The 25,079-nt window shown below is 40.8% G+C and overlaps 1 protein-coding gene across 3 annotated transcripts in view; it reads left to right on the top strand.

Annotated features, from left to right (window-relative positions):
- Nucleotides 1–25,079, top strand: part of NEDD4 (NEDD4 E3 ubiquitin protein ligase) — a 172,402-nt gene that overhangs the window by 109,650 nt on the left and 37,673 nt on the right. For all 3 annotated transcript variants that reach the window (XM_068275495.1, XM_068275496.1, XM_068275494.1), the window contains exons 7-11: nt 21–82; nt 8,063–8,165; nt 12,249–12,412; nt 15,328–15,445; nt 21,531–21,692. In XM_068275495.1, the coding sequence (XP_068131596.1) occupies nt 21–82; nt 8,063–8,165; nt 12,249–12,412; nt 15,328–15,445; nt 21,531–21,692 (609 nt within the window). The remainder of the gene's footprint in view (nt 1–20; nt 83–8,062; nt 8,166–12,248; nt 12,413–15,327; nt 15,446–21,530; nt 21,693–25,079) is intronic.

Here is a 25,079-nt window from a genome sequence, read left to right as displayed (position 1 = left end):
CTATCACTGCTTTATTTCAGACAGAAAATCCTAGGTTGGAGCGACCATATACATTCAAAGATTTCATTCTTCATCCACGAAGGTAAGCAAAGAGTAAAGTAAATCCAGTGAAGACTCTCCTCTTACCACAGAGCACTGTGTAAGTGTGTCTGTTATTCTGTCTCATAATGTGTATGAAATAAGGTACGTTAAAGATTTTAAAGAGACACTGAAGCAAATTTTTTTTTTATGATATTTGTATGTGTAGTACAGCTAAGAAATAAAACATTAGGAGCAGAGACTTAAGTCGAATATTGTTTCCAGTACAGGAAAAGTTAAACTCCAGTTGTTATCTATGCAAAAGAGCCATCGAGCTCCATAACTTTCAAGCAGAGAGCTCTGTCTTCTGAAGCTTGTTATCTCAACTGTCAGGCATTGTATTTTTTTTCTCTGCAGAGGACAGTTCAATAGTTCACTGCTCTGCTCTGTAAAATCATTTAGAATGCTTAGTGTGTAAACTGCAAATATTAGAGAATGATGCAATGTTATAAAAACACTGTATAACTGAAAATAAAAATATGAGAATACTGTATTTTATTTGCTACTAATGTTCTAGTAATTACCGGTACTAAACAACCAATTCATTATATCATAATTTATTTTTTTTTACGCTTCAGTGTCTCTTTAATGTTTAAAACCTTTATATTGCTTTTGACTTTTATTATAATTTGGACACTTTTCAAATCAAATGATAGTTTAGGCTGTCTAAGGTCATCATAATATCCAAACCTGTTTTGTTTTTGTTTTTGAAGCTAAACCCCTTGTGCAGAAAAGTAGTGAGAGTTAGTCTTTAGAAACACTGCCAGAATGTGTAAACATGGAGTTTTGGCTGTGCTGTTCACCAGACAGTGCCCTGCTTTCATGGTTGCAAATAAGCATATGCTATGTCTGGAAAATCATAGCTCATTGCAGACTGAAATGTGAAGGTTATCTTTAATAACTATTTACAAAATGACTTTAGGAGCACTCTTGTATGATCAATGAACATTCAGTTTTCTTTTAAGTTTGCTTTCCTTGCTTGCAGCTTAAGAAGCACTATGGCAAAAATAAACTGGAAAACACATACATACATTTGTCGCAGAGTAAACGCGCCATACATTTTTTAATTCCTGTGTAGCTGTCATTTACACAGGTCTTATAATCTGACCCCTCTGAATCTCTTACCAACAGGTTTTTCATTAGTCTATGTCCTCATGGGGGATTCTTAAAGTTTCTTTTGTTCCAAAAGCACTCCCAGGAAAAGAGATACTCAAATATTTTAGCACCTGAACTATTGCAATTCAAGTAGTGTCTTTGAAAATAAAAGAAATCTCGAGACAAGAAGATAAACTGCTGTATATCATTAGATATAAGTCTTCTTCATGTATAAAGCCTCATCTACACGCGTAGATGAGGCTCCGATCCTCCTTATCAATCGAGCTGCTACTGCGGCTCGATTGATAAGATCCGACAGGATGGATCTTACTTCCGCCGATTCCCTGCTCGTTCCCCGATAGGGGACAATGGCAGGGAATCGACCGTAAGATAAGCGGCGCCAGCGGGGACGAGCGGGGTATCGAATGCGGGGACGTGGCGGGCACGCGCGGGGACGCGGAAGAGGCGATCCGGCGGCTAATCGAGCCGCTGGATCGGAGCCGCATCTACGCGTGTAGATGCGGCTTAAGTCGACTCCAATATTTATCCCTCTTAAAGCGGATCCAAGATTAAAAACTAACTATAACAAGTAACTTTATGTATCTTATCTAAAGTAAAGATAGTTTACACAGCATATCTAGCTGCAAACCGCTTTAAAAGTTTGATTTATTCCTGTGATACAATTAGGGCAGCCATTTCTGTTTGTCACATTGTCACAGGCTGAGGACTGGAGATGCTATCAGCTTGCCTGTGTGTAACTTCAGTCCCCTCTCCTCCTCCTTCCTCCCCTCAGCCTCTGAAATCAATGGCTAGTAACTTCTTCCACCTCCTGCCCAGACTGAGCTCCCATAAGCCCTTGCTACAGTGCCAAGGCACAAAAGGAGCTGTGGGCGAGGCTTGTTTAGTTTATAGGGAATTGGAGTATTAAAACAAAACAAAAAAAGTATTTGGATTGAGGAATGCCCTATAAACTATATGAAAGGAACACAATTATGTAATGAGTAAAAGTTTATCTCGGATCCACTTTAAGCAGTTTTTTTTAATTGACTCAAGTATAAGTCTACTAAGCAAAGTTAATAGCTGCACTTGGGGACCAGGAGGGGTTAATGACTGGACTGCATAAAGTGTTGCAGCAATTTACCCCTTCTGGCCCCCAAGTGCAGCCAATAACTCCTCCAGTTCCCCAAGTGCAGCTATTATACACCCCCTCCTTAGTAAGCACTACAGCCCATCATCTTTCCTCTAACCTTTCCTGGTAATGGTTGTGACCAGGAGACTTTCAGACCTGTGTTTTCTTGTCATTTCTTTTATCAAGAAAGTGTCTCTTAGTAATGGGTACATTTGTGCAAATGGGAATGTCACAAATACTACACATATTGCTCAGTTTGCTTAGTGAGGCACCTATGGGTTCATAAAATGTCAGTGTCTTGCAGGCGGTGGATGCCTCTAAAACCATCTCATATCAAAAGTAAGCTATACAAAATAGTCCTTTTCCAAGCAATAGGTTACTGTTGGAGGGGGCTAAGTATGCTGGCTGCTGCCACGCACTCTTCAAAGCTTGAGAGAGGTACGTCCCCCACCCCCTTAGCTATTAGTCAGAAATTCTGCTCTGACTCGTTTACAAGTCAACCCCTGTACTTTTACTTCGTCATACCTACATTTCTAGACTTATAGTCAACTATATATGGTAGTTCAAAATATGTCATTATGAGGTTCAGAGTTGCTAGATTACAAAAAAAAATAAATTCTCACATCCTTCTCTAGCTTGCTCATTACACAGTAAAGTGAATTGTCCTTTTGGGACTCATCATCGTGAGCTCCCATTCTCAGTTCATACTCCCACTACTAAGTTGAGCACAGCAGTGGCTTAATTATCAGCATCCCAATCATAATGTGAAAGCATATCAAGATGTTTACAAGGCAAAGTCAGGTAGTCAAATTGGCACATTTAAAAATAGGAATGCAATATTTCCAATGTACACTATGTTCCACTCACTTCCTATAAGCCCAATTGGTCAGTGTCTGATTATCTTCCTGTATCCTATCTTTTACTTGATATTTAAACAGGTCAGGCTTGTCATCTCCATTCCCTACTTTATAATGTATTTATTGGTCAGTGCTATGTAATATGTTGGTGTGTTATTAATATAGGAGAACTAAGTATACAAGTTTTTTTATATATAGACTGATTAAAATATGCCTTAATAGATGTTGCATTCATTGTGCATGTCCAAGCAGTTATTACTTCCAGAGGTTTAGGTTGTTGCAGTAAAACAACTCTGCATATTCAGCATACATTATCTGCATTCACTGAACCCTGTCTGTACTATTGATCACACAAAGTGAGGTAGAGAATTCCTTGTGTAAGGATCCCATGTTGTCCCATCTTTTATTTGCAGTAATGTCTCTCCTCGATATACCTCATGGAGTATTCCAGTTGTGTCTATTTCTAATTCTAAATTTGTGCTACTTCATCTGTTTGAGATTTGGTTTGCAAAGTAGCTATTGTGCTTTGAAGGTAGCGTATCCCTTTTCCTAAATGTAGTGTTTGTATTTATCAGATTTTTTTTTTTTTTTTTTTTAACAATCAAGTCATGATAAAATGTGGTAGGTTGGTAATGTGTTGTAATTCCTTCACAGTGTGTATAGTGTATTACATATGCTAATTGAATATCCCTTTCATATAATTAATAAACAAATTGATTAGCTTACGTCAAGTATTTTGCTCATGTAATTTTTGTGCTATGAACACTCTAATAAAGTGTTATATACTGGTCAAAATACAAGCCAGAAAGAGGGATTGGACAGGGTATGTGAGCAGGGTGTGTGCACTGAGATTATGACCAGTCAGCTTTGAAGGAATGGGGTTTTGGTAGAATTGGTAAGTGAGGTGAGCAGGGAGCATGCAGCGAGAGTTATAGGATAGATGTGGGTAACATAAAGTGGGTGTGTCTTGGATAGATGGACATTTGGGGTGAGAAAGTGGCAACAGACTGTAGGTGTGGTGTGGGAAACAGTTGGTGTGGTAGAACAGATGAAGGACGTAGCACTCAGAGAAATTAAAGAAGGAGCAGTTGGCAAGATTCTAGGACGGGTGAGTGGAAGAGAGCAGCACAGGTGGGTGGGGATAGAGAACATAGAGAAAGTGATAAGACAGGTGGAAGTGGAGAGCACAAAGTAGGAGTAGATATAGGTAAAGTGCTTCTGGGGCCAGGAATACACTTAGGAGGGGGTGCAGGAAAACAATATATGTGGTAGGTTAATATAAGGGGTGTCATAAAGTGCATTGAAGAGATCAACCAGGAATGCACAGTAAGACGTGTAAGACAGTGGAATAGGATAAGAATTCACAGGGAAGAAAAAACGTGCAGTTTGAGAGATTAATTGGGCAGAAAGGCTTTGACTATAAGACAAGTGTTGGTTACATGTTGATCTGGAAGTTGAGGTATGCATGGGAAAAAGAGCAAGAGTTTTAATACTATGGCGAGGGAGGATGGACAATTCCCCTTATTACTGCTGTTCCGTTCCCATTCGTCTTCATTTACTATTACCATGGTTCTGTCCCCATCACCATACAAACATCTGGTCTGAAAGCTACTGGGTGACACGTGTCCAGGTATTTGAAACTTGTTTTAGAACATCCCAGAGGGGGTAAAAAGCATCATTGTGTAGGACCTGCCACCATATATTGTACTTGCATTGCTGTTTGTATAGGTTATCTTTTTTTTGTGGGTGGGGATTTTTTTATTTTGATCATTTTCACTTCAATTACCCACTCAGTCTTGGAGTATAAAAACACATTTATGGGGTTGTTCTTTGCAATGAGATTCTAAAACGAATTCCATAGCTGCTCATTGGTAATTTGTTTCTAGCTTAATCTGGGTTTCCTTATGAATAGAAAAGGCAAACATGAGCTCTGTCTTGCTTCTTACACAGCTGTACAGTCACACCAAATTTAACTCTCAAACAAAGAAAAAAAGTCGATGCCTTCTGGTAACCTAGCTTCAGTATGGTTTTTGTAGATGAGCTTTTTTTTTCACAACTTTTCCATTTCCCTATATTTTTACTTTGAACACTAGCACATTAATATTTCTAAGTGTTTGCATGAAAATCATAATAGCATGTGTGTCTGACACATAAATATGTTTTTCCACAAGTCTATTTTTTTTTGCCATCACACATGAAATAACAGCTTTGCTTCTGTGGATTTGACGTAGTGAACATTTTTGCCCTAGTTCCAGATTTGAAAATGTCTAACACAGCACTCCTCCTTTCAGGCAAAATGTCCAGCATTTCATAATTTTGGTTTTCTGGGCAGAGAGCTGGAATGTCTTTACATATTTTCTGACCGCATTTTTAAAAAGTCAGTAAAACGAAGTTTGTTTAATGCTATGTTAATTTGTACTTTATTACATTTGTCCATTTCTGTTTGGATGCTATGATGATCTGACTATTTAAATGGTTTTTAAATATTCTGCAAATACATTTTCTAATCCTGAACTCTTTCAGGACAATTTATTTGTTTTACCAAGGAGTTTCCCTTACAGTGCAAAAGAACATTTTTAAAGATTTTTTTTTTGTCTTGGATTCTAAAACATTAGCAGTAATTTATACAGAAATAAGTCTGGTGTAAATGAACAAGACTAGCAAATAAAAATCCCCAAATTAAAGATAATCTAGAAGAAAAAAAATGTAAAATGTGTCTGAATTTTTGAAGACTAAAATTTAAACTGTCGGTTTAACTATAAGCATTGTGGGTAACATCAGTAATGCAGTATTACCTGCAGAATTGGTTGTTGCCCCATTTTTAGATACTAGCATGTCACCCCCATCATGTGGTGTCCAAGCTGGTTTACTTTACCTTTCCTGATAGTACACTTGCTGTAAAGCATGGTGTTTCTTATTTCAGAAATTAACTTTAAAAATATTCCACGGATACCAAGACTGTCCACAGCCTATATAATAGTGAGCATAAGTGAGGGCACTAGTCTAGTTTAGTGGACTCAGCAGGAAACCTCATACAGAAATTCCATTAACGTGATTGGATGGACAGCACCCTCTCAAACTGCTAGGTTTCAGATGGGTTGTAGGAAGCCAACTATTCGGCCAATCACCACGCTTCATTCTGTAGAGGGTGCTGTGATTGGAGAGCAGGACCCTATGAGGTTTCCTGTTGAGTCTGCTTAAGTGAGTGGGAACCCCCTGGTTAACCTATTCAGGCTTGCGTGTAGTTAAAACTACACCACCGTTGTGGTTGTCTAAGCCTGATGTGCCGTAGTGGTAACGCCGCTCGATCACGAGTAACAGATTCAATAGCTGGCACGAAACTAAGCTGTCTAAAGACAGCTGAGCTCTCTAACTCGGTCAGGAGCTGTTTTCATTTGCTCCTGATCACCCAATCATTGTGAGCCAAGTGTAAAAAGAAAAAAAAAAAGGCTCTTGTCCTTAGAGACTCTCAAGTGAGTTTAAATATTTGTTTTTACCTTTTATTTATGTTCAGCATTGTGGATAGTGCTAAAACACCGCATCCCCATGGCAGAACAAGGGGTTTATACCCCTCAAATACCAGGGCAAAAATCCACGACTTTTTGCTGCCCGGGGAGGCAGAGCTTTGTGCTGTAGCTCTGCCTCCAATACTCCCCGCTGATCACCACCTCTCCCCGCCCCTCTCAGTGGAAGACTCAGAGGGGCGGGGAGAGGCGGGGATTGACGCGAGTAGAGGCAGAGCAACAGCCCGCTGATCACCGCCTCTCACCGCCCCTCTCAATGAAAGAAGACTTAGAGGGCTGGGTTAAGTGGTGAGAGGCAGGGATTGACGTGGCAGAGCTACAGCCCAAAGCTCTGACTCTATCAGGAAGCGCTCCCCAATTTTAGCCCCAGGGATTTGGGGGGGTATAAAACCCTTGTTCTGCCGTGGGGATGCAGCGTTTTAGCACTAGCCATAATGCTGAACATAAATAAAAGGTAAAAACAAGCATTTAAATTCACTTCAGACTCTCTTTTAAAGGGACCCAAGCCTTGGGTCCAGAAGTGGTTAAAACAGAGCAATCAATCATATCCTGATTGTATTCCAACAAGCCCAACAGGTAGTCAAGGTTTAGCCATTCATGGAATCTTCAGTTTATGTATTGCATTGTTGGCTAAAAGAATATAAAAGCTGGACTGGTACGATGATTCATGCTACGGCTCACACTGAACACTTGAAAAAGGGTTGTTTCTTGAAATGTTGTGCAGTTTAGCTGATGTATTCTGCCTATGGTGCAATAAAGACAAATAAATTCCCTGAATGATTGAATTCTGTTTTGTGTTGCTTTCTTTGAAAATATTCTCAGATCGTCTACCTTAAGGAATGTCTCAAACATGTAATTCATGCAGGGCAACCCAAGAATTTACTGGACCTTAAGGCTTTTAGCTAAAATGAATTGGCAGGTTTACTACCTGAGAAAATAAAGGGCCTCATCCACATCTATCTTTAAAGACTGCATGATTGGTGCAAAAGAAAGCAATACACACAGTATTTAAAAGTTTGCAAACTTTTGAACAGGAACAATCTCATTTTCTGATTGTTGTGGGTTAATGGTTATGATATTTATGATGCTATATAATTTGATTTGGATTTCATTAAATGTACCGTGAGTGAAATGTTTTAACTGTCGTGAGTTCTTTAAAGTGCAATACACGTCTTACAAGTTCTGCCAGGGTCTTTAAACTTATAAGCACCACTGTAAGTACACTTTGATTGCTAAGGTGTGTAATGTCTTTGGGATTTTTCCCCCCAAAAAATTACTATTTAAAAAGAAAAATGACTTGTACTGCTATATTAATAGTTTTCTTAAATGTGTTCATGTAAACATCTCCTGTAATTAGTAATAAGTTTTCTTTCCTACAGTCATAAGTCTAAAGTCAAGGGAAATCTTAGGTTAAAAATGACTTACTTACCGAAAAGCAGTGGATCAGAAGAAGAAACCACAGAGCAAGGCGAAGAGATTGAGGTTAGTTGCATTCTTAGATTACATCTTTATTTGCTCCTTTATATTATGACTCTCAATCCTTATTAGTTTGTCGTACATTTTGAGCTTTTAAAAACCATTGCTGGCTGTATGAAGCACTGTGCTGTGTACTGTTCACTTTTTGTTGTAACCAGGGCTGTGGAGTCGGAGTCGTGGAGTCGGAGTCGTGGAGTCTGGCAATTTTGGGTGCCTGGAGTCGGAGTCTGAGTCGGGAAAAAATGCACCGACTCCGACTCCTAATGAATTTGTAACTAATGAAAATAGAAAATATGATAAAATGTTCTATTTCTCAGATAATAGTCATTAAAAATAATGTATATATACAGTAATAGCTGTGCTTAGTCCACAAAAATGAAATAAACCAGTCAAAATTAGTTACTTGTGCTGCTTCAATAAAGCAGTCCCCGTATTTTTAAGGTCAGATATACATATCTGATTGTGACTGTATATATGATGTGTACACAGGAATCTCTTATATATACTAAATAACATCTATGCTGTAAGAATAAAGCCTGATGTGTAGCTGTGTCACTAATAGAGATGGTCAACGAGATGGAAATAATTCTGCATTGATGCTGATTTATGCAAATGTATGCACTCCCTTTGCTGATGAAATCAAATAATTTGATATGATGTTAAAATTTGGTTTGGTGACTACAAATTAAAGGGTAACTGAAATGGATGAAAAGTAAAGTTTTATACATACCTGGGGCTTCCTCCAGCCCCCTTCAGGCTAATCAGTCCCTCGCTGTCCTCCACCACCCGGATTTTCTGCTATGAGTCCTGGTAATTCAGCCAGTCAGCGCTGTCCGGTCGCATGCCGCTCCCACAGCCAGGAACATTCTGCACCTGCGCAATAGTGCTGCACAGGTGTAGTATGCTCCTGGCGGCGGAGTGTGTGCATGCGCACTACGCCTGACTGGCTCAAGTACCTGGACTCATAGCAGAAGATCCAGGTGGTGGAGGAGGACATCGAGGGACTGATTATCCTGAAGGCGGCTGGAGGAAGCCCCAGGTATGTATAAAACTTAAATTTCATCTGTCTCAGGTTTACTTTGTTACACAGTAGTACTATACTCTACATATGCACTCCCCACAGAGCTGCAGGGAATCCACTGAGAATGCTGTGCACATTGAACACAGAGGTGTTGTCTGTTTACAATCTCCTCATTCCCCTGCAGAGTACCTGCACATCATTCTTACATGTACCCACACTTACATTGCCTAGGGCCTGATAGATGTTCTTTGTTCCGGTTTGTACCTTTTACAAGTACTCTTACCAAGGACTAGTTTTAGTCTAAAGGGAATAAATATAGTAGTCTACATATCCTTCTCACTTCAGTTGTCTTGTAAAATTCCTAAGCGTTGGCAGTTAAGAGACGAATTTCATGTTACATACTTTTAATCAACAAAATTGTAATATGCAAATTAGAGGAGTCGGAGTCGTGGAGTCGGAGTCGGTGGAATCCTAAACTGAGGAGTCGGAGTCGGTGGATTTTTGGACCGACTCCACAGCCCTGGTTGTAACTGATCTTGAATCGGCTGAATTCCACGTTCTCGGTCGGCTGTAGTGGGTGCTGCCATAAACCACAATGAATATTTGTAGTTATTGTGTGCTGAGTGTTTATATTTGGCACTAGGGATTGGCTATTTAATAGCGGATTCTCGGCTAGAGAGTAGCCAAGCGTCGGCTATTGGGTATTTGGCACTGAGGCTGGCCTATATAGTCGGGCTCCAGATACCCGCTATATGCTGCTGGGGCTCAGCTATGTAGCTGGGCTCCAGATATCGACTATGGTGCTGTGGCTTGCCTACTATATAGCTGAACTCTAGATATCGGCACTGGACTAAGCCCTGTGGGTTAGTGTTAAAGGATAGGCCTGGGGCACAGACTTGATCTAGCCAAGCTCCATGGGTTATTAGGGGTTAGCATTGGGGGAAGGATAGTTTAAAGGTGGCCACACACCATACAATTTTTTAAATATCTGTTCAATTTAAGAATTGCAATCAATTTTTCTGACTGATTGTAACATTTCAAAAATCTGACCAATGTACCACACACATATGTTAAATTTTTCCCCAATTATGATAAAAATTATTGTAAACTCTGACAAAATTGCTAGGGTGTGTATATTAATAAATTGACAATTTAACACACACCATACAATCTTTAGAAATATTGAAGAAAAATATCTGGCATTCCGGATCGCTAAAAATCGAAGAAAACGGGAAATCCGATCGGATTTTTCCAGGGCTGTGGAGTCGGAGTCGTGGAGTCGGGCAATTTTGGGTGCCTGGAGTCGGAGTCGGGAAAAAATACTCCGACTCCGACTCCTAATGAATTTGTAACTGTAATTAAAATAGAAAATATGATAAAATGTTCTATTTCTCAGATAATAGTCATTAAAAATAATGTATATATACAGTAATAGCTGTGCTTAGTCCACAAAAATGAAATAAACCAATCAAAATTAGTTACTTGTGCTGCTTCAATAAAGCAGTCCCCGTATTTTTAAGGTCAGATATACACATCTGATTGTGACTGTATATATGATGTGTACACAGGAAACTCTTATATATACTAAATAACATCTATGCTGTAAGAATAAAGCCTGATGTATAGCTGTGTCATTAATAGAGATGGTCAATGAGATGGAAATAATTCTGCATTGATGCTGATTTATGCAAATGTATGCACTCCCTTTGCTGATGAAATGAAATAATTTGATATGTTGTTAAAATTTGGTTTAGTGACTGCAAATTAAAGGGTACCTGAGACGGATGAAAAGTAAAGTTTTATACATACCTGGGGCTTCCTCCAGCCCCCTTCAGGCTAATCAGTCCCTCGCTGTCCTCCACCACCCAGATCTTCTGCTATGAGTCCTGGTAATTCAGCCAGTCAGCGCTGTCCGGCCGCATGCCGCTCCCACAGCCAGGAACATTCTGCACCTGCGCAATAGTGCTGCACAGGTGTAGTATGCTCCTGGCGGTGGAGTGTGTGCCTGCGCACTACGCCCGACTGGCTCAAGTACCTGGACTCATAGCAGAAGATCCAGGTGGTGGAGGAGGACAACGAGGGACGGATTATCCCGAAGGCGGCTGGAGGAAGCCCCAGGTATGTATAAAACTTTAATTTCATCAGTCTCAGGTTTACTTTGTTACACAGTAGTACTATACTCTACATATGCACTCCCCACAGAGCTGCAGGGAATCCACTGAGAATGCTGTGCACATTGAACACAGAGGTGTTGTCTGTCACCCATAAACCTTGTTCAGATTGTGCATGAAGAATGTGTAATAGAGGAAGAATCTCCTCATTCCCCTGCAGAGTACCTGCACATCATTCTTACATGTACCCACACTTACATTGCCTAGGGCCTGATAGATGTTCTTTGTTCCGGTTTGTACCTTTTACAAGTACTCTTACCAAGGACTAGTTTTAGTCTAAAGGGAATAAATATAGTAGTCTACATATCCTTCTCACTTCAGTTGTCTTGTAAAATTCCTAAGCGTTGGCAGTTAAGAGACGAATTTCACGTTACATACTTTTAATCAACAAAATTGTAATATGCAAATTAGAGGTTAGTCGGTGGAATCCTAAACTGAGGAGTCGGAGTCGGTGGATTTTTGGACCGACTCCACAGCCCTGGATTTTTCAGTCGAATGAAAAAAAATCTTTCGATTTTTTCGGGAGATACAATCGTTTTTATTGAATTGCCGTAAAATCGGATCATTTTATTGTATCGTGTGTGGCCACCTTAAGAAGGACTTTGATTTGGAAGATGGGTTAGTGTTAGTTGTATAGCTAGGAGTATGCTAGAGCATTGGAGAAGTGTTAGGCTTGGTTTGCTGTGGGAAAGGGGGAACTAGTGCTTTGTGATAGACAAGCTGATAGCAGAATATCGGTAACAGAATATTACCGAAATTCAATTCCATTGCCAGATTTAACATTGATGATGTTTACGGCTTAATAAAATGAATGCACTGCATATATACTTTCATTTTCTTCTAGGGTTTACAGTGTATATATGGTTTTTTTTTTTTTTTGTTTTGTTTTTTTTACAGCCTGGCTGGATTATCTTGGACCAACCAGATTCTGGTTGCCAGCCACCGCAACAAGAGAATGTACCCCTTCCTCCAGGTTGGGAAGAGAGACAAGATATCCTTGGCAGAACGTATTATGTCAGCCATCAGTTTAAGAGAACCCAGTGGCAAAGGCCTGCCATTCAGTAAGTAAATTAAAAGTGAACTGCGGACACGCAGCCAAATAATATGAAGTACGGTATGTCTGAAGTGTCTTAATTACCCATAAATATGAACAAAATTAGGTAAAGCTCCAGCAATGATTAAGGCTGCTTACACACAGGGACATTACAGGCGCACGTTAGTGCAGCCTGTAACGCTCCCTTAACGCACAGCAATGTAACACAAGTGGGCTGTTCACACAGCCCACGTTGCGTTACATGTAACGCTGCACGTTCTTAAGAAAGTGCAGCATGCTACGGCGTTAGAGCGGCTTAAGCCGCGTTAGACTGTCTGCACGTGCGCAGTCATGTTGGGGAGGAGCGGAGAGCGGCCAGGCACATGGCTAATTAATATTCACTGCACATTGTGACGTGCAGTGTTTACTTCCTGGAGCGGCAGCTCTGTGCGGTGATTGGCCGGCGGGACCGCGTGATGCCGCATGCGCACAAGAGTACGCATCACGGACGCCAGAGTGAGCTGCACAACGAGGCTCACTCTGATGTCCACATCGAAGAGCACCAGGCGTCGCGTTAGGTGCACGTTATGCGACCTTAACGTGGTACCTAACGCAACGTCTTAGTGTGCAAGTAGCCTAAAGAGAGCTGCTTCAACCACCAATGCATAAACCTGGAAAATGCATAGGAAGTGGATAGGATATTAGGTTGAAGGATGTAAGAAGTTCTAAAATTAACTATGTTGTAGGGCTGGTGTACTATGTAGTGTTGTCACAGTATAGGAGTGCATGTTTGTTATGGACACAGTTCCAACTGGGACTAAGGGAGTCACACTGATCACTGTCTCTCATTAAGTCACTTGGATGAAGCCAGCTGGATCACAGGACACTGCCTCGATATGCCTTTACCTGGTTCATAAGCTTAATGTGTAGCAGGCTCCTAAAGTTGTCATTACCAATAAAATATCACTGACAATTTATAGTTTGTAATTACTTTGATAATCACCAGAAATGTGTCATGCCCACTAGTGGCCGAAAACCCGCTAACCAGTTAGATCAGATCAATTGAATCGATCTATTTTTTGAGTCGATCCCATCACTTTGATCAGATTGGGTAGCAGGTTTTTGGCAGTTAGTGGGCACAACTGATCATTTCTGATCGATTACCACAGTGATTGAAAACTATTAATTTGTGGGATTATATTGTTAATGGCCATCATTAATTTCTAAAGTTTACTTGTGAATCACTGTAAATAGTAACTCAGGGCAGAGTTATATGATTTTCTGCATGTACTTTTCACAGTTGCATCCGGTCACCTCTTCCTAGCATGGTCCTTGTTACTAGAAATGCTCTGCTCAGGATTACTTGTCATGTGAATAGGCAAGCAAGAGATAAAATGTGTAGCATTTTTTTTAAAGTGTACCTGAGATTATAAAAAGCACATTTATACTTACCTGGGCTTACAACAGCCCCACGTAGGCCGTGGGTTCCCTCGCTGTCCTTCACAGCCGCTCTGTTCTCCCACAGTAAGGCCTGGTAAATTCGCCAACTGCCTCAGTTGTGCTCCACTGCACATTTGTGCGGTCCTGGCCACGTGCGCACCCTGATCCCGTGGCCGGGGGTGGGGCATGCTACACGTGCAGTTCACTTACACTGTAACTGCACTTGCAAAGAATGCTTCAAGCCGCAGGAGTGCAATCGGGGGCGTGAGCAGCTGGGACTGTGCACGCACAGTGGATCAGCCGTAGAGGACGGCGAGAGAGCCCCTGGCCTACAGGGGGGCTGCAGGAAGCTCCAGGTAAGTATATAAATGCTTGTACTTTTTAATCTCTGGGTTGCTTTAAGCTTCGAGCCTCTATTAGGGTTTTGTTGCTGTCTGTCACTGCCCTTACTCACTGTTGACTTACAGTTCTCAGTGACAGGGACAGGAAATGCAAGAAATCTTCTCAAATGAGGTATGGCAGTAAAACACTGCTGAGATGTAATGTTGTTCTGCACTGCTACACAGAAAGTGTTTTCCTGCTGTCTTTATCCTCATTGGAGAATTCTCAATGTGTTTCCTGCTTTCTGTGGGCAGTGTTTCTGTACTGTATTTGGCAATGTGATTCTTAATTTTGACTCTCTCTCTAGCTAACCTTCCAGTTACTCTAGTATTGCATTTTGAGTTCATACTTTGCATTGTTTAGTGATCCTGTGTGGCTGCTAGTGTTTCTAGTGTGAACAAGGCTCTGTACAAATTAACAAGCTGACACATCATTGCATTCCAACGGATCTGGAAGTGTGTTTAGCTTCTAAGGGCAACAATGGATAATTTGCATATATTCAGCAGTGATGCACTGGGAGACATCTCGAGCTCACTCCAACCTGAATTATCGCAAATTCTTTCTGTTTTTAAGAAAGCAAACTTTTGTTTTCCATAGCATATTAGTTAACCCCCTTACTAATATGCTATGGAAAACAAAAGACCATTGTAGCCCCTTACACACTCCAATGAGTTCTGGTTCACCATGAGCTTGCTGATTAGTCTGTACCTCTGGGTGTTTCAAGCCCTACTCCATAGAGCCGAATTAATCCATGTCATGCACTGATGAGGATTAAACAATCCGAAACAGTCGGTATGCATGTTGGATTATTATGGCTCTGTACAAATTAACAAGCTGCTACTTCATTGCATTCCAGCGGATCTTGAGGTGTGTTTATCTTCTAAGTGCAACAATGGATAATTTGCATATATTCAGCAGTGATGCCCTGGGAGACATCTCGGAGCTCACTCCAACCTGAATTATCGCAAATTCTTTCTGTTTGAAGAAAGCAAACTTTTGTTTTCCATAGTGTGAACAATAAAATACTTGTATTAGTATTTTCTTTCTACGTAATCATTAAATTAGAAAGTGTGTGGTATATAAAAAATGCTCATTCACAATGCCAATTTCATGTTTTAACAGGGATGGCACCGCTGGTATAGAAAGTGTCAGTGTTTCACTTGAAGCACAGCGAGCCTTTACAACTCGAAGGCAAATCTCAGAGGATACAGAAGCTCCGGAACCCAGAGATTCACCAGAGGTATAATAATAGTGAACAAAGCAGTAGTGCAGGATTGATTGTATTTTTGAAATGAAAGTTGAAAAAGGGCATTCAGTTTCCCTGTAATTTATTACTAGCACGTTTATCTGATGACCACTAGTCCTTACAGCTGATTGAGTAATATGAATTGCTGAGTGTACTTTGTAAAATGGTACACTGGTATAAACACTACTGTAAATACTAGGCAGAAAAATTTAACATTTTGTCATTTTGATCAACGGTAAAAAAGCACATGGGCACCAGTAAAATGCACACCTCTGTGCTTAATATAACAATCATCAAACTTTCCAGCAGATATGACAGTATTCAGCAATAAATCACCCTCTCCGGGTACACCCAGCATAGAGACCCCTTGGTCGACAATTGTTTCACATTAAAGCGGACCCAAACCAAACCAAACTTTTTTTAATTAAAAATATTTCATTGCAGCACTCCGACACATACAAAGATAAACGCTCCTTCAAACCTATGAGCATCTCAGTGCATGCTTTTCACCCTTCTCTTTTCATAACTAGGGTTATACTGGGGGCAGCCATTAGCAATTCCTCCATTGCCAGACACCACTTACTCCACCAGTTTGCCGGATTTTGTCCCGGCAATTTGAAAGGAAGACAAGACAAGACAAATAACATTTATATTGCGCTTTTCTCCTTGCAGACTCAAAGCGCCAGAGCTGCAGCCACTAGGGCGCGCTCTATTGGCAGTAGCAGTGTAAGGGAGACTTGCCAAAGGTCTCCTACTGAATTAGTGCTGGCTTACTGAACAGGCAGAGCCGAGATTCGAACGGGAGGGGTTCCTCCAATAAATGTAAAATATTTTATATTTGTTATCCTGCAGCTGAAAAAAGGCTGCTATTTATTATTATAATTTAGAAAATAGATTTAATTTCTGAAATCTTGTATTTTTAATTTGGGTCCACTTTAAAGAGACACTGAAGTCTTTTTTTTTTTTACCTGATTTTATGCTTAAGTCCTCTTCAGCATTAAATTCTAAGTGGATTCGCCACATTCCCGCAGCAGAACGAGTGATATATATATAGCAGAAAAATAGCCCAGCAAAGTTCTGGGCTCGCAGATTCCTTTCTTCCTGGAAGAGGCAGAGCTGTACGCAGTAGCTCTGCCTCCTCTCCAGTCAATCTCTGCCAGTCTCCGCCTCTCCCCGCCCCCCTCTGTCTTCTTTCAGTGAGAGGGGCGGAGAGATCGGCGGAGATTGACCAGAGAGGAGACAGAGCTACTGCACAAAGCTCTGCCTCCCCCGGGCAGCAAAATCTGCGACCTGCAAAGTTGTTGAACTTTGCAGGGCTATTTCTCTGCTATATATCACTTGCTCTGCCACGGGAATGCGGCAAATCCACTTACACTTTAATGCTGAAGAGGACTAAAGCATAAAATCAGGTTTGTAGTCTCAGCAGCAAGAGACAGGGCTCCACGCTACCAAACAAGTGCTTCCCTTAAGAACACTTCTAGGTGCGCTCACATGCTCCCACCGACCAATTCGCCTGCTCCATCTGCGTGACGCGGCTCATGCGTCCAAAAGTGCGCATGCGCCCGTGACTCGTACAATCCGCTGCGTCCCACGGCTGTACGATTCTATTGGACGCATCCTCCCCACGTAGGAACAATTATGCTGCAGATTGAAGTGGCAAAAGACATTGCAACTAGATGGATAGGCAGATCCACCATGGGGAACAATTAATACCAAGCAGGATAATGCACAAGTATTAAAGTAACATCACAAATTGAAGTATTCTATTTACAATAAACACTTTGTTATAGCGTGAGAAAGGACCTTTTTAGTGACTAGAGGAAAGGAAAGTCCCCACATTTGACCCAGTAGAGGAGTACATAGAGAGGAATTTCAACTAAAAAATTATCAAATCTATGTTAAATATTAATTATTCACCTTACATTTTATATACAGTTCCCTCCGCAACATCCTATTAAGTAAATTTCAATAATCACTATATAGGAGCCTCAAATCTAATATATAAGGTTATATCTGGAAGGCAATGAGGGGTCTCTTTCGAGGAACACTCCAAGGTCATTTTTATCGTTAAATCCTAACGAACCCATGGCTTCAGTTTTAGAAATGATATGCTTCTCGTCCCCTCCCCTCCTGGAACTTGGGACATACACTAAGCCCACCATTCTTAATAGTGAAGGATCTCCGTCATGCACTGATCTAAAGTGCTCGACCAACCTAGGTACTCCTCCACCTTTACGTATTGACCTGGTGTGTTCCACGAGACTTTCACGCATAGGACGCGTGGTCTCACCGATGTAATATCGAAGACAGGGACAGAAGAGGACATATACCACGATTGAAGTTCTGCAGGTTATAAAATGTCTGACCTGAAAATCCACCTATCCCATCCTCACATTTGTTACTCTTAGCATCAGGTTACAGGTAGGACAAAAACCACAAAACTTCCTATGGTCCTCCTACTACTTAACCAGTTTTCTTGATGGTGCTGTACATGTTCACTTTGTCTGACCACGGATCCCAGGGTAAAACACTTTCTATATGCCATAGTAGGTGCTTTCAGCACCTTATCCCCTAGACCTTCCAAGATTGGCCAATTTTTTAAGATGATTTCTTTTTTTCCTGACATAAGAGTATAATCAAAAACAAAAACAAAGTTTTCGTTCTCTTTGGATCTCTCATTCACTGGGGAAGTGCCCCCTACTTGTCCAACCAACTGGTCCCTGTCCTGCTTCCTAACCTTTTTCCAACGCCTTATAAAGGACCGCAGCGTCGTATCCTCTCTCAATAAATCTCTGATGCATCTCACCCGACTGCATCTCAAAATCCTGCTGATTTGCCTTTTCTCAATAAATCTCTGATACATCTCACCCGACTGCATCTCAACATCCTGCTGATTTGCCTTTTCTTTTTAGCCTCAAAAAATGGCCATAAGGAATGGCAGACTTAACATGTTAAGGGATGATAGCTATCATTCTGTAGCACTGAATTCGTTGCTGTGCTCTTCCTGTATCCCTTTGTAATAAGGGCATCTCCCTGTGCTTCAAGTGTTAGTTCAAGGAAAGCGACCCGATCACCACCCCATTCACCTGTGAACCGCATATTCATCATGTTGTCGTCTACATAGTCCATAAAGTGGTCAAACCTGTCCTTGGTGGATACCCAAATGACAAGCACATCGTCCACGTACCTCGATCATATCTATAGGGATTTTTTTCCCCGTAGATATATTCCTCCTCCCATTTCGCCCAAAAAAGATTGGCGAGTTGGGACTACCGAAGTTCCCATAGCTGTACCAGCTATTTGTTTGTACCATCTCCCCTCAAATCTGAAGGCGTTATGTTCTAAAACGAACGAAAGACACTCACCTAGGAACTGTCATTCCATGTCCATAAATCCATAAATACCAGGATAAGAAAACTCATCATACCAATGCAGATAAGTGAGATTGTGGGCTGCAGTCCACACCCAGAAAAACCGGGATATGTGCTGCAGACCCCAATCCACCCCCAGTGTAATTCCCACAAGAAAAAATTATTGAAAAAAATGAATAAAAAAGTGCAATTGTCCGTCAGGGGAATTGATTCCCAATAGCATTTAGTGCATATACCGTGAATAATAAAGTGCAGTAAGAGATGCCCGCATAGTACTTACTAATATAGTGAGGAAACCAGTGTGAGAGGATACCGCCTTACGCGCTCGCAAACCAACAGTTTGCTTCAGTCGAGGCTTGGGTGTGGACTGCAGCTCAGCACATATCCCGGTTTTTCTGGGTGTGGACTGCAGCTCAGCACATATCCTGTTTTTTTCTGGGTGTGGACTGCAGCCCAGCACATATCCCGGTTTTTCTGGGTGTGGACTGCAGCCCAGCACATATCCCGGTTTTTCTGGGTGTGGACTGCAGCCCAGCACATATCCGGGTTTTTTTGGCTGTGGACTGCAGCCCAGCACATAGCCCGGTTTTTCTGGGTGTGGACTGCAGCCCAGCACATAGCTCGGTTTTTCTGGGTGTGGACTGCAGCCCACAATCTCACTTATCTGCATTGGTATGATGAGTTTATGATGATACAATCAAATCTATTCAAAAATTGACCATAAGTGTATGGTATAGTGGTTAGATTTTTCTGAATATTCGATCAAGTGGAAAAATCAACCAGATTTCTCTGATCGGAAAAAAAAAATGAATTGTGTATGGCCAACCTTTAGCGTCGCTGTTTTAATTTTAAGCAACACCAGTTGCCTGGCTATCCTGCTGATCCTCTGCCTCTAAACGTGGCCATACAATTTTTTATTTAGTTTCAATCAGAATCTTCGAGGTTCCACACACATTTTTGAGATTGTTGCATTTTCGGGATAAAAGATCGTAAACTCTGAAAAAAATTGGTTGGTTATAAAAATTAAGAGAATAAAGTGAATAAATAGTTAAATACATTTTTTTTTTCTGGTTGAGTATAATTTCGCAACCAATCACACACCATACAATTGTTGCTAAAATTAGTCTAATTTTTCCAACGTCCCAAAAATTTAAAAAAATTTAAAATTCGATTAGATTTCTCAAACTAAAACAACAGCTTTTGTCTTTTTGGGACAGCCGATCATATTTATCGAATTGGTGTACAATTGGATCTTTTAGTTGTATGGTGTGTGGTGACCGTAATACTTTTAGCCATAGACCCTGAACAAGCATGCAGCAGATCAGGTGTTTCTGACATTTGTCACTTTTGACAAGATTAGCTGTGTACTTGTTGCTGGTGGTTTTCAGACACTACTGCAGCCAAATAGACCAGCAGGGCTACCAAGCAGCTGGTATTGTTTAAAATGAAATACATATAGCCGCCTCCATTTTCTTCACTTCAGTTGTCCTTTTAAAGTGTGCCTGAGGCGAACATCGGGTACAAAAAAAAAAACTTACATAAAAATTGGGAAGCATTTTGGATCCTCTAGAGCCTAGGTTCTCAATGTGTGGTAGGCGTACCCCAGGAGGTACTTCTGATGGTTCCAGGGGCTTGATATACTTACCAAGAATAACAAATTTAGGGTTTTACAAAATTATAAATCTCATTTAACTACTTTAGGACCAAGCTAATTGAAATCTACGGCCTGTTTTGGTGGTCACCTGGCTGGCAGGGCGTAGATATCAATTAGCCGCCGCTGCGCGCAATCCCCGCTGTCTCTCGCCGCAGCTCACTGGCTCTGCCTGTCTCTATGACTGCAGAGCCCCGTGAGCAGGTCAGGAGCCGATTTCATTGGCTCCTGGCCCTGTCTTTCAATGTAAGGACCTCCCATTGGCTTACATTGAAAGACAGGGTCAGGAGCCAATGAAAGCGGCTCCTGACTGGCTCACAGGAATTCTGCCGTCATAGAGATGGCAGAGTGGGTGGCCCAGGTTCACGACGGGTATGTGTGGCGATTCATTATCCATCGTGATCCCGCCATTTCTGTACCACCAGTCTCTGGTCCTTAAGGGGGCAGAGGCTGCTGGTACTTAAGTGGTTAAACACTGAATTAGTATTTGAGCTAATTAAAAGCAATAGTAAATGCATGGAAATTGTTTAGAACCAATTATGTACTACAATTAAATATATACTGTATTTGTCAAGGGGTACATGTGATAATTTTTTCTATGCCAGGGGGTGCTTGGTGAGTACAGGGTTTTTAAATGGGTACATACCAACAAATGTTGAGAAACACTGGTCTAAGTCCCCCCCCCCCCCCCTTCCCCAAATTACTGAAAAAGGCTTGTCGGTTATTGCTTCGGGGCTGCACCTGTGTAGTTATCCAGAGCCACTCATGCGGGTTGGTGCTACTGCGCAGACACAGCCTGCACGGCCACGCTTGTGTCAGAAAAGGTGTGCTACTCTAATGTTAAGGAGGGTTCCAAGCAGCAGTGGAGGACTAGAGGACAGAGTGGGATGCCTCTGGAGACAAGTTTTGTTTTGTTTTTTTGTTTTTTTCTCCCTTGGACACCGCTAGTTTTAAGTTGATTTACATTTGTTATGGTAGGATTAAATATGCAGCCAGTCATGATTTTTACTAGGAAATTATTAAACAGAAATGCTTTGTGAATCTGGTTTCATAACAGAGCTGGGAAATTATAACAGAGGATGATTCAACTGTATACAGCAACCAGAGCGGTCAGCCACAATCGCCAAGCGATGACCTCCAAACACAAGTTACTGATGAGCTCAGTGCAAGACTTCACATATCTGGGAATGCAGCCAGTGGCAGACAAACCTCAAGCATTGTAAGCTATTTTTATATTGCTATTATTATTGTTGTTTATTAAACCTTAACAAGTGAAGTGGCACATACCTCTATGAGCCTTTATCAAGCCAAATAATGTGATTTAAAGACTTCAAAGACCTGTCTGTCGCTTACTGACATGTATATACATTTGTTTGTTTTTTTATTTGAATTTAGTGAAGATAATTTCACATTGTATTGAAGCTAGTGGACAATAACAGAAATTAGAGGCAAGTTTTAGGGCCCGTTCACACTTAATGATTAGTGCAGTAAAATCACTGTACATTTCCGCGATTAAGAGCGAGCGCGATCAGCACTTTATTAACCCATTCAGGTTCCGTCGTTTTCACGTGAGAAATGTTCACCTCCCATTCATTAGCCTATAACTTTATCACTACTTATCACAATGCACTGATCTATATCTTGTTTTTTCCGCCACCAATTAGGCTTTCTTTGGGGGGTACATTTTGCTAAGAGCCACTTTACTGTAAATGCATTTTAACAGGAAGAATAAGAAAAAAATGGAAAAATTCATTATTTCTCAGTTTTCAGCCATTATAGTTTTAAAATAATACATGCCTCCATAATTAAAACTTGCGTATTGTATTTGTCCATATGTCCCGGTTATTACACCGTTAAAATTATGTCCCTATCACAATGTATGGCGACAATATTTTATTTGGAAATAAAGGTGCATTTTTTCCATTTTGCATCTATCACTATTTACAAGTTTAAAATAAAAAAAAATAGAAATATTTCATCTTTACATTGATATTTAAAAAGTTTAGACCCTTAGGTAAATATTTACATGTTTTTTTTTTTTTTATTGTAATGGTTTTTTTTTTTTTATATACTAAACATTTTATTTGGGTTCTTTTGGGAGGGTGGGAGGTAAACAATAGATTTATAATGTAAATGTGTGTTAATTCTTTTTTTTTTTTTTTTTTTTTTTTTTCAGGTATAGTATTACTTTTTGACCATGAGTTTGTTTACATGACGTCACTCTAAGCGTAGCACGCGCTTAGAGTGACGCATCGGGAAGGAGACGGCCAGAAAAAGCTCAGCTTCCGAGAGAAGCTGTCGCTTTTTCAGCGGGGGAGAGGAATCAATGATCGGGCTCCATAGCCCAATACATTAATTCCTTGGCTACCGAATCCGCGGCCGGGAGTGCGCGTGCACGCGCATGATTGGCCGCGGGGGCGCGCGGTAGCGCGCATGGTTCCTGGACGTAGAAACTACGTCCAGGAACCAAAATAGGTTAAGCACTGTACTGCAATTGCTCCAGAATTGTGGCAAAAATGCTGCAGGTAACGCATTTTGCGATAATCGCTAATCCAAAACCCCCGCAATCAGCGCCAATCGTGGCAGTGAGATCACTGCCATAGGTTAGAATAGCACTATCGCCCACTAATTGCCCAAGTGTGAAAGGGCCCTGACTTCAGTAAAGTATAATTGGAATTTTAAGTGTTACTTTTTTCTTCACAATCACCGTTAGTACAGAACAATTGAGCATTCCTTTTACCCTAATGTACATAACTGTTTAATAGTAAGCGCTGTTCTCTTTTTGTGTTAATCGCCAGTTTTTTTATATAAAAAGACATGAGGGAGTTTTTCTATTATAAAACAAGAGAAAAAAATATGAAAACTAGATTAGTAGATCTGTACCAATCTACATTCTTGTCTCATAGCATCTTCCAAAGCGGTTTCACTTTTCAGCCATTACATTTTAAATTAATTTTTGCAGTTATTCTTAGAAAATAAAATGCAGAAGCAATTGATGTTGTATCTCCAGCATTTAGGCAAGTATTAAATATTTATATACAATGCCAAATAGGATAAAAAAAACCTCCCTTATACGCCTTTTCTCCTGGCAAACTTAAGTTTTAGGTTTGACTCAGTTTGCTTTTAAAGTGGACCAAAACTCTTGCACAGAGAAGAAGTTGTCTTATTCCACATAAGTAGCTGAAAAAAAAAAAATCCCCTGCGCTGTGTCTGTTTGTATAGCCAGATCAACCTGTCTTCAGTATTCTGTATTGCTGGGAGTACATGTCTTGATTTTGAGCCATTAAGATGGCTCGATAGATAATTTCCGACATGTCCGATCACCATTCGATCGTTTTGCCGCTCGATTCATCATTGAAGTGAATTGAAAAAAGATAAGAAAAACGAGCGGAAGATAAGAGAATTGAGCGGGCAAAACGATCGGGTGCAGAATCGAGCACCAGAATCGACCCGTGTATTCCCAGCATAACGGACTGAAGAGAAGCTCTGCCTGGAGCGTTGCTGTTCTCTATTAAAGCAGCATGGACAGGCATACTATGCCAGGGAAAAGCACACGCATATATAATTTGATAAATACTTGTTCTACTTATATATGTATTGTACTGTCCATGTTTTGATTTCAGTGAATTTCATTTAGTAAATAAAGAGAAAACTGTTCCTGGCATTTTCCATTTTGAATTCTTCTGACTGAAGCCAATCCTGATGTCATTTCCTCCCTTACTCTCTTTTTTTTTTTTTTTTTCTCTCTTAGAAACTGCACTAATATATCTAGCTTGCTTTGTAAACACATGTGAGCACAGCGTAGATCAGATTATAGCAGCTCAGTGAATTGCCTACAGCCAATCAGTAAGGAGCAGAAATGTGGGAGGAGAGATGAAAAGCTTCTTTCTTGTCAGCAATGTACCAAATAAAACCAGTTTGACTGTGAGAAGATTTATTACAGCAAACCCATTCTGATTAGATTGAAGCATTTGCAATGCAGGGTATGGTTGGAGGCTGCATAATAAACAGAGCAGTGGGTAAATGGAATTTGATTTTGTGGAGGACAATCCTGCTTCAAATAAACACTAAGGCTTAACCATTTCAGTACCTTATGCAGAAGTGAAAGCAAGTAAAACTTCAGGTTTCTTAGGATTTCCATAAATTGTAATGAAGATTTTTTTCCCTCATAAAGGTTACCATGCTGTGGCTCTAATCTATTAGTGCAGAGATGAGGTCCTGAGTTTAGATCTACTTTAAGCAGAATTAAAGAGTAACTGTTAGGCATAAAATACTGAATCAATTATCTATTGCAGGCTATAAAATTGTTAAAAAGGATGCTAACAAGGCAATTCAAAAGTTTAAATCAATCTTACTTTTTTTCCCAGTTAGCTTTTCTTTCCTCATGCCCCCTCTAACAGTGTACGCAGGCGCAAAAGAGAAGTGACATGCAGGCTGATTTGGCCTGATTGGCTGAAGCCTCTGTCACTCACCTCTCTCCTCTCTCTTATTGGCTGCCTGGTCTCCCCTTCTCTGTGTGGTCGCAGCGGCAGCTAGGGGGCCAGAGGCTGTCTCCTGTCACTGGCCTCGGCCCCCCTCCTTCAGTGACATGTCCCCCCTGTCTCCG

Source organism: Hyperolius riggenbachi, chromosome 3 (genome assembly GCF_040937935.1).
Source record: "Hyperolius riggenbachi isolate aHypRig1 chromosome 3, aHypRig1.pri, whole genome shotgun sequence".
Classification (NCBI taxonomy): Eukaryota; Metazoa; Chordata; class Amphibia; order Anura; family Hyperoliidae; genus Hyperolius; species Hyperolius riggenbachi.
This window is presented reverse-complemented; position numbering and strand designations above follow the sequence as displayed.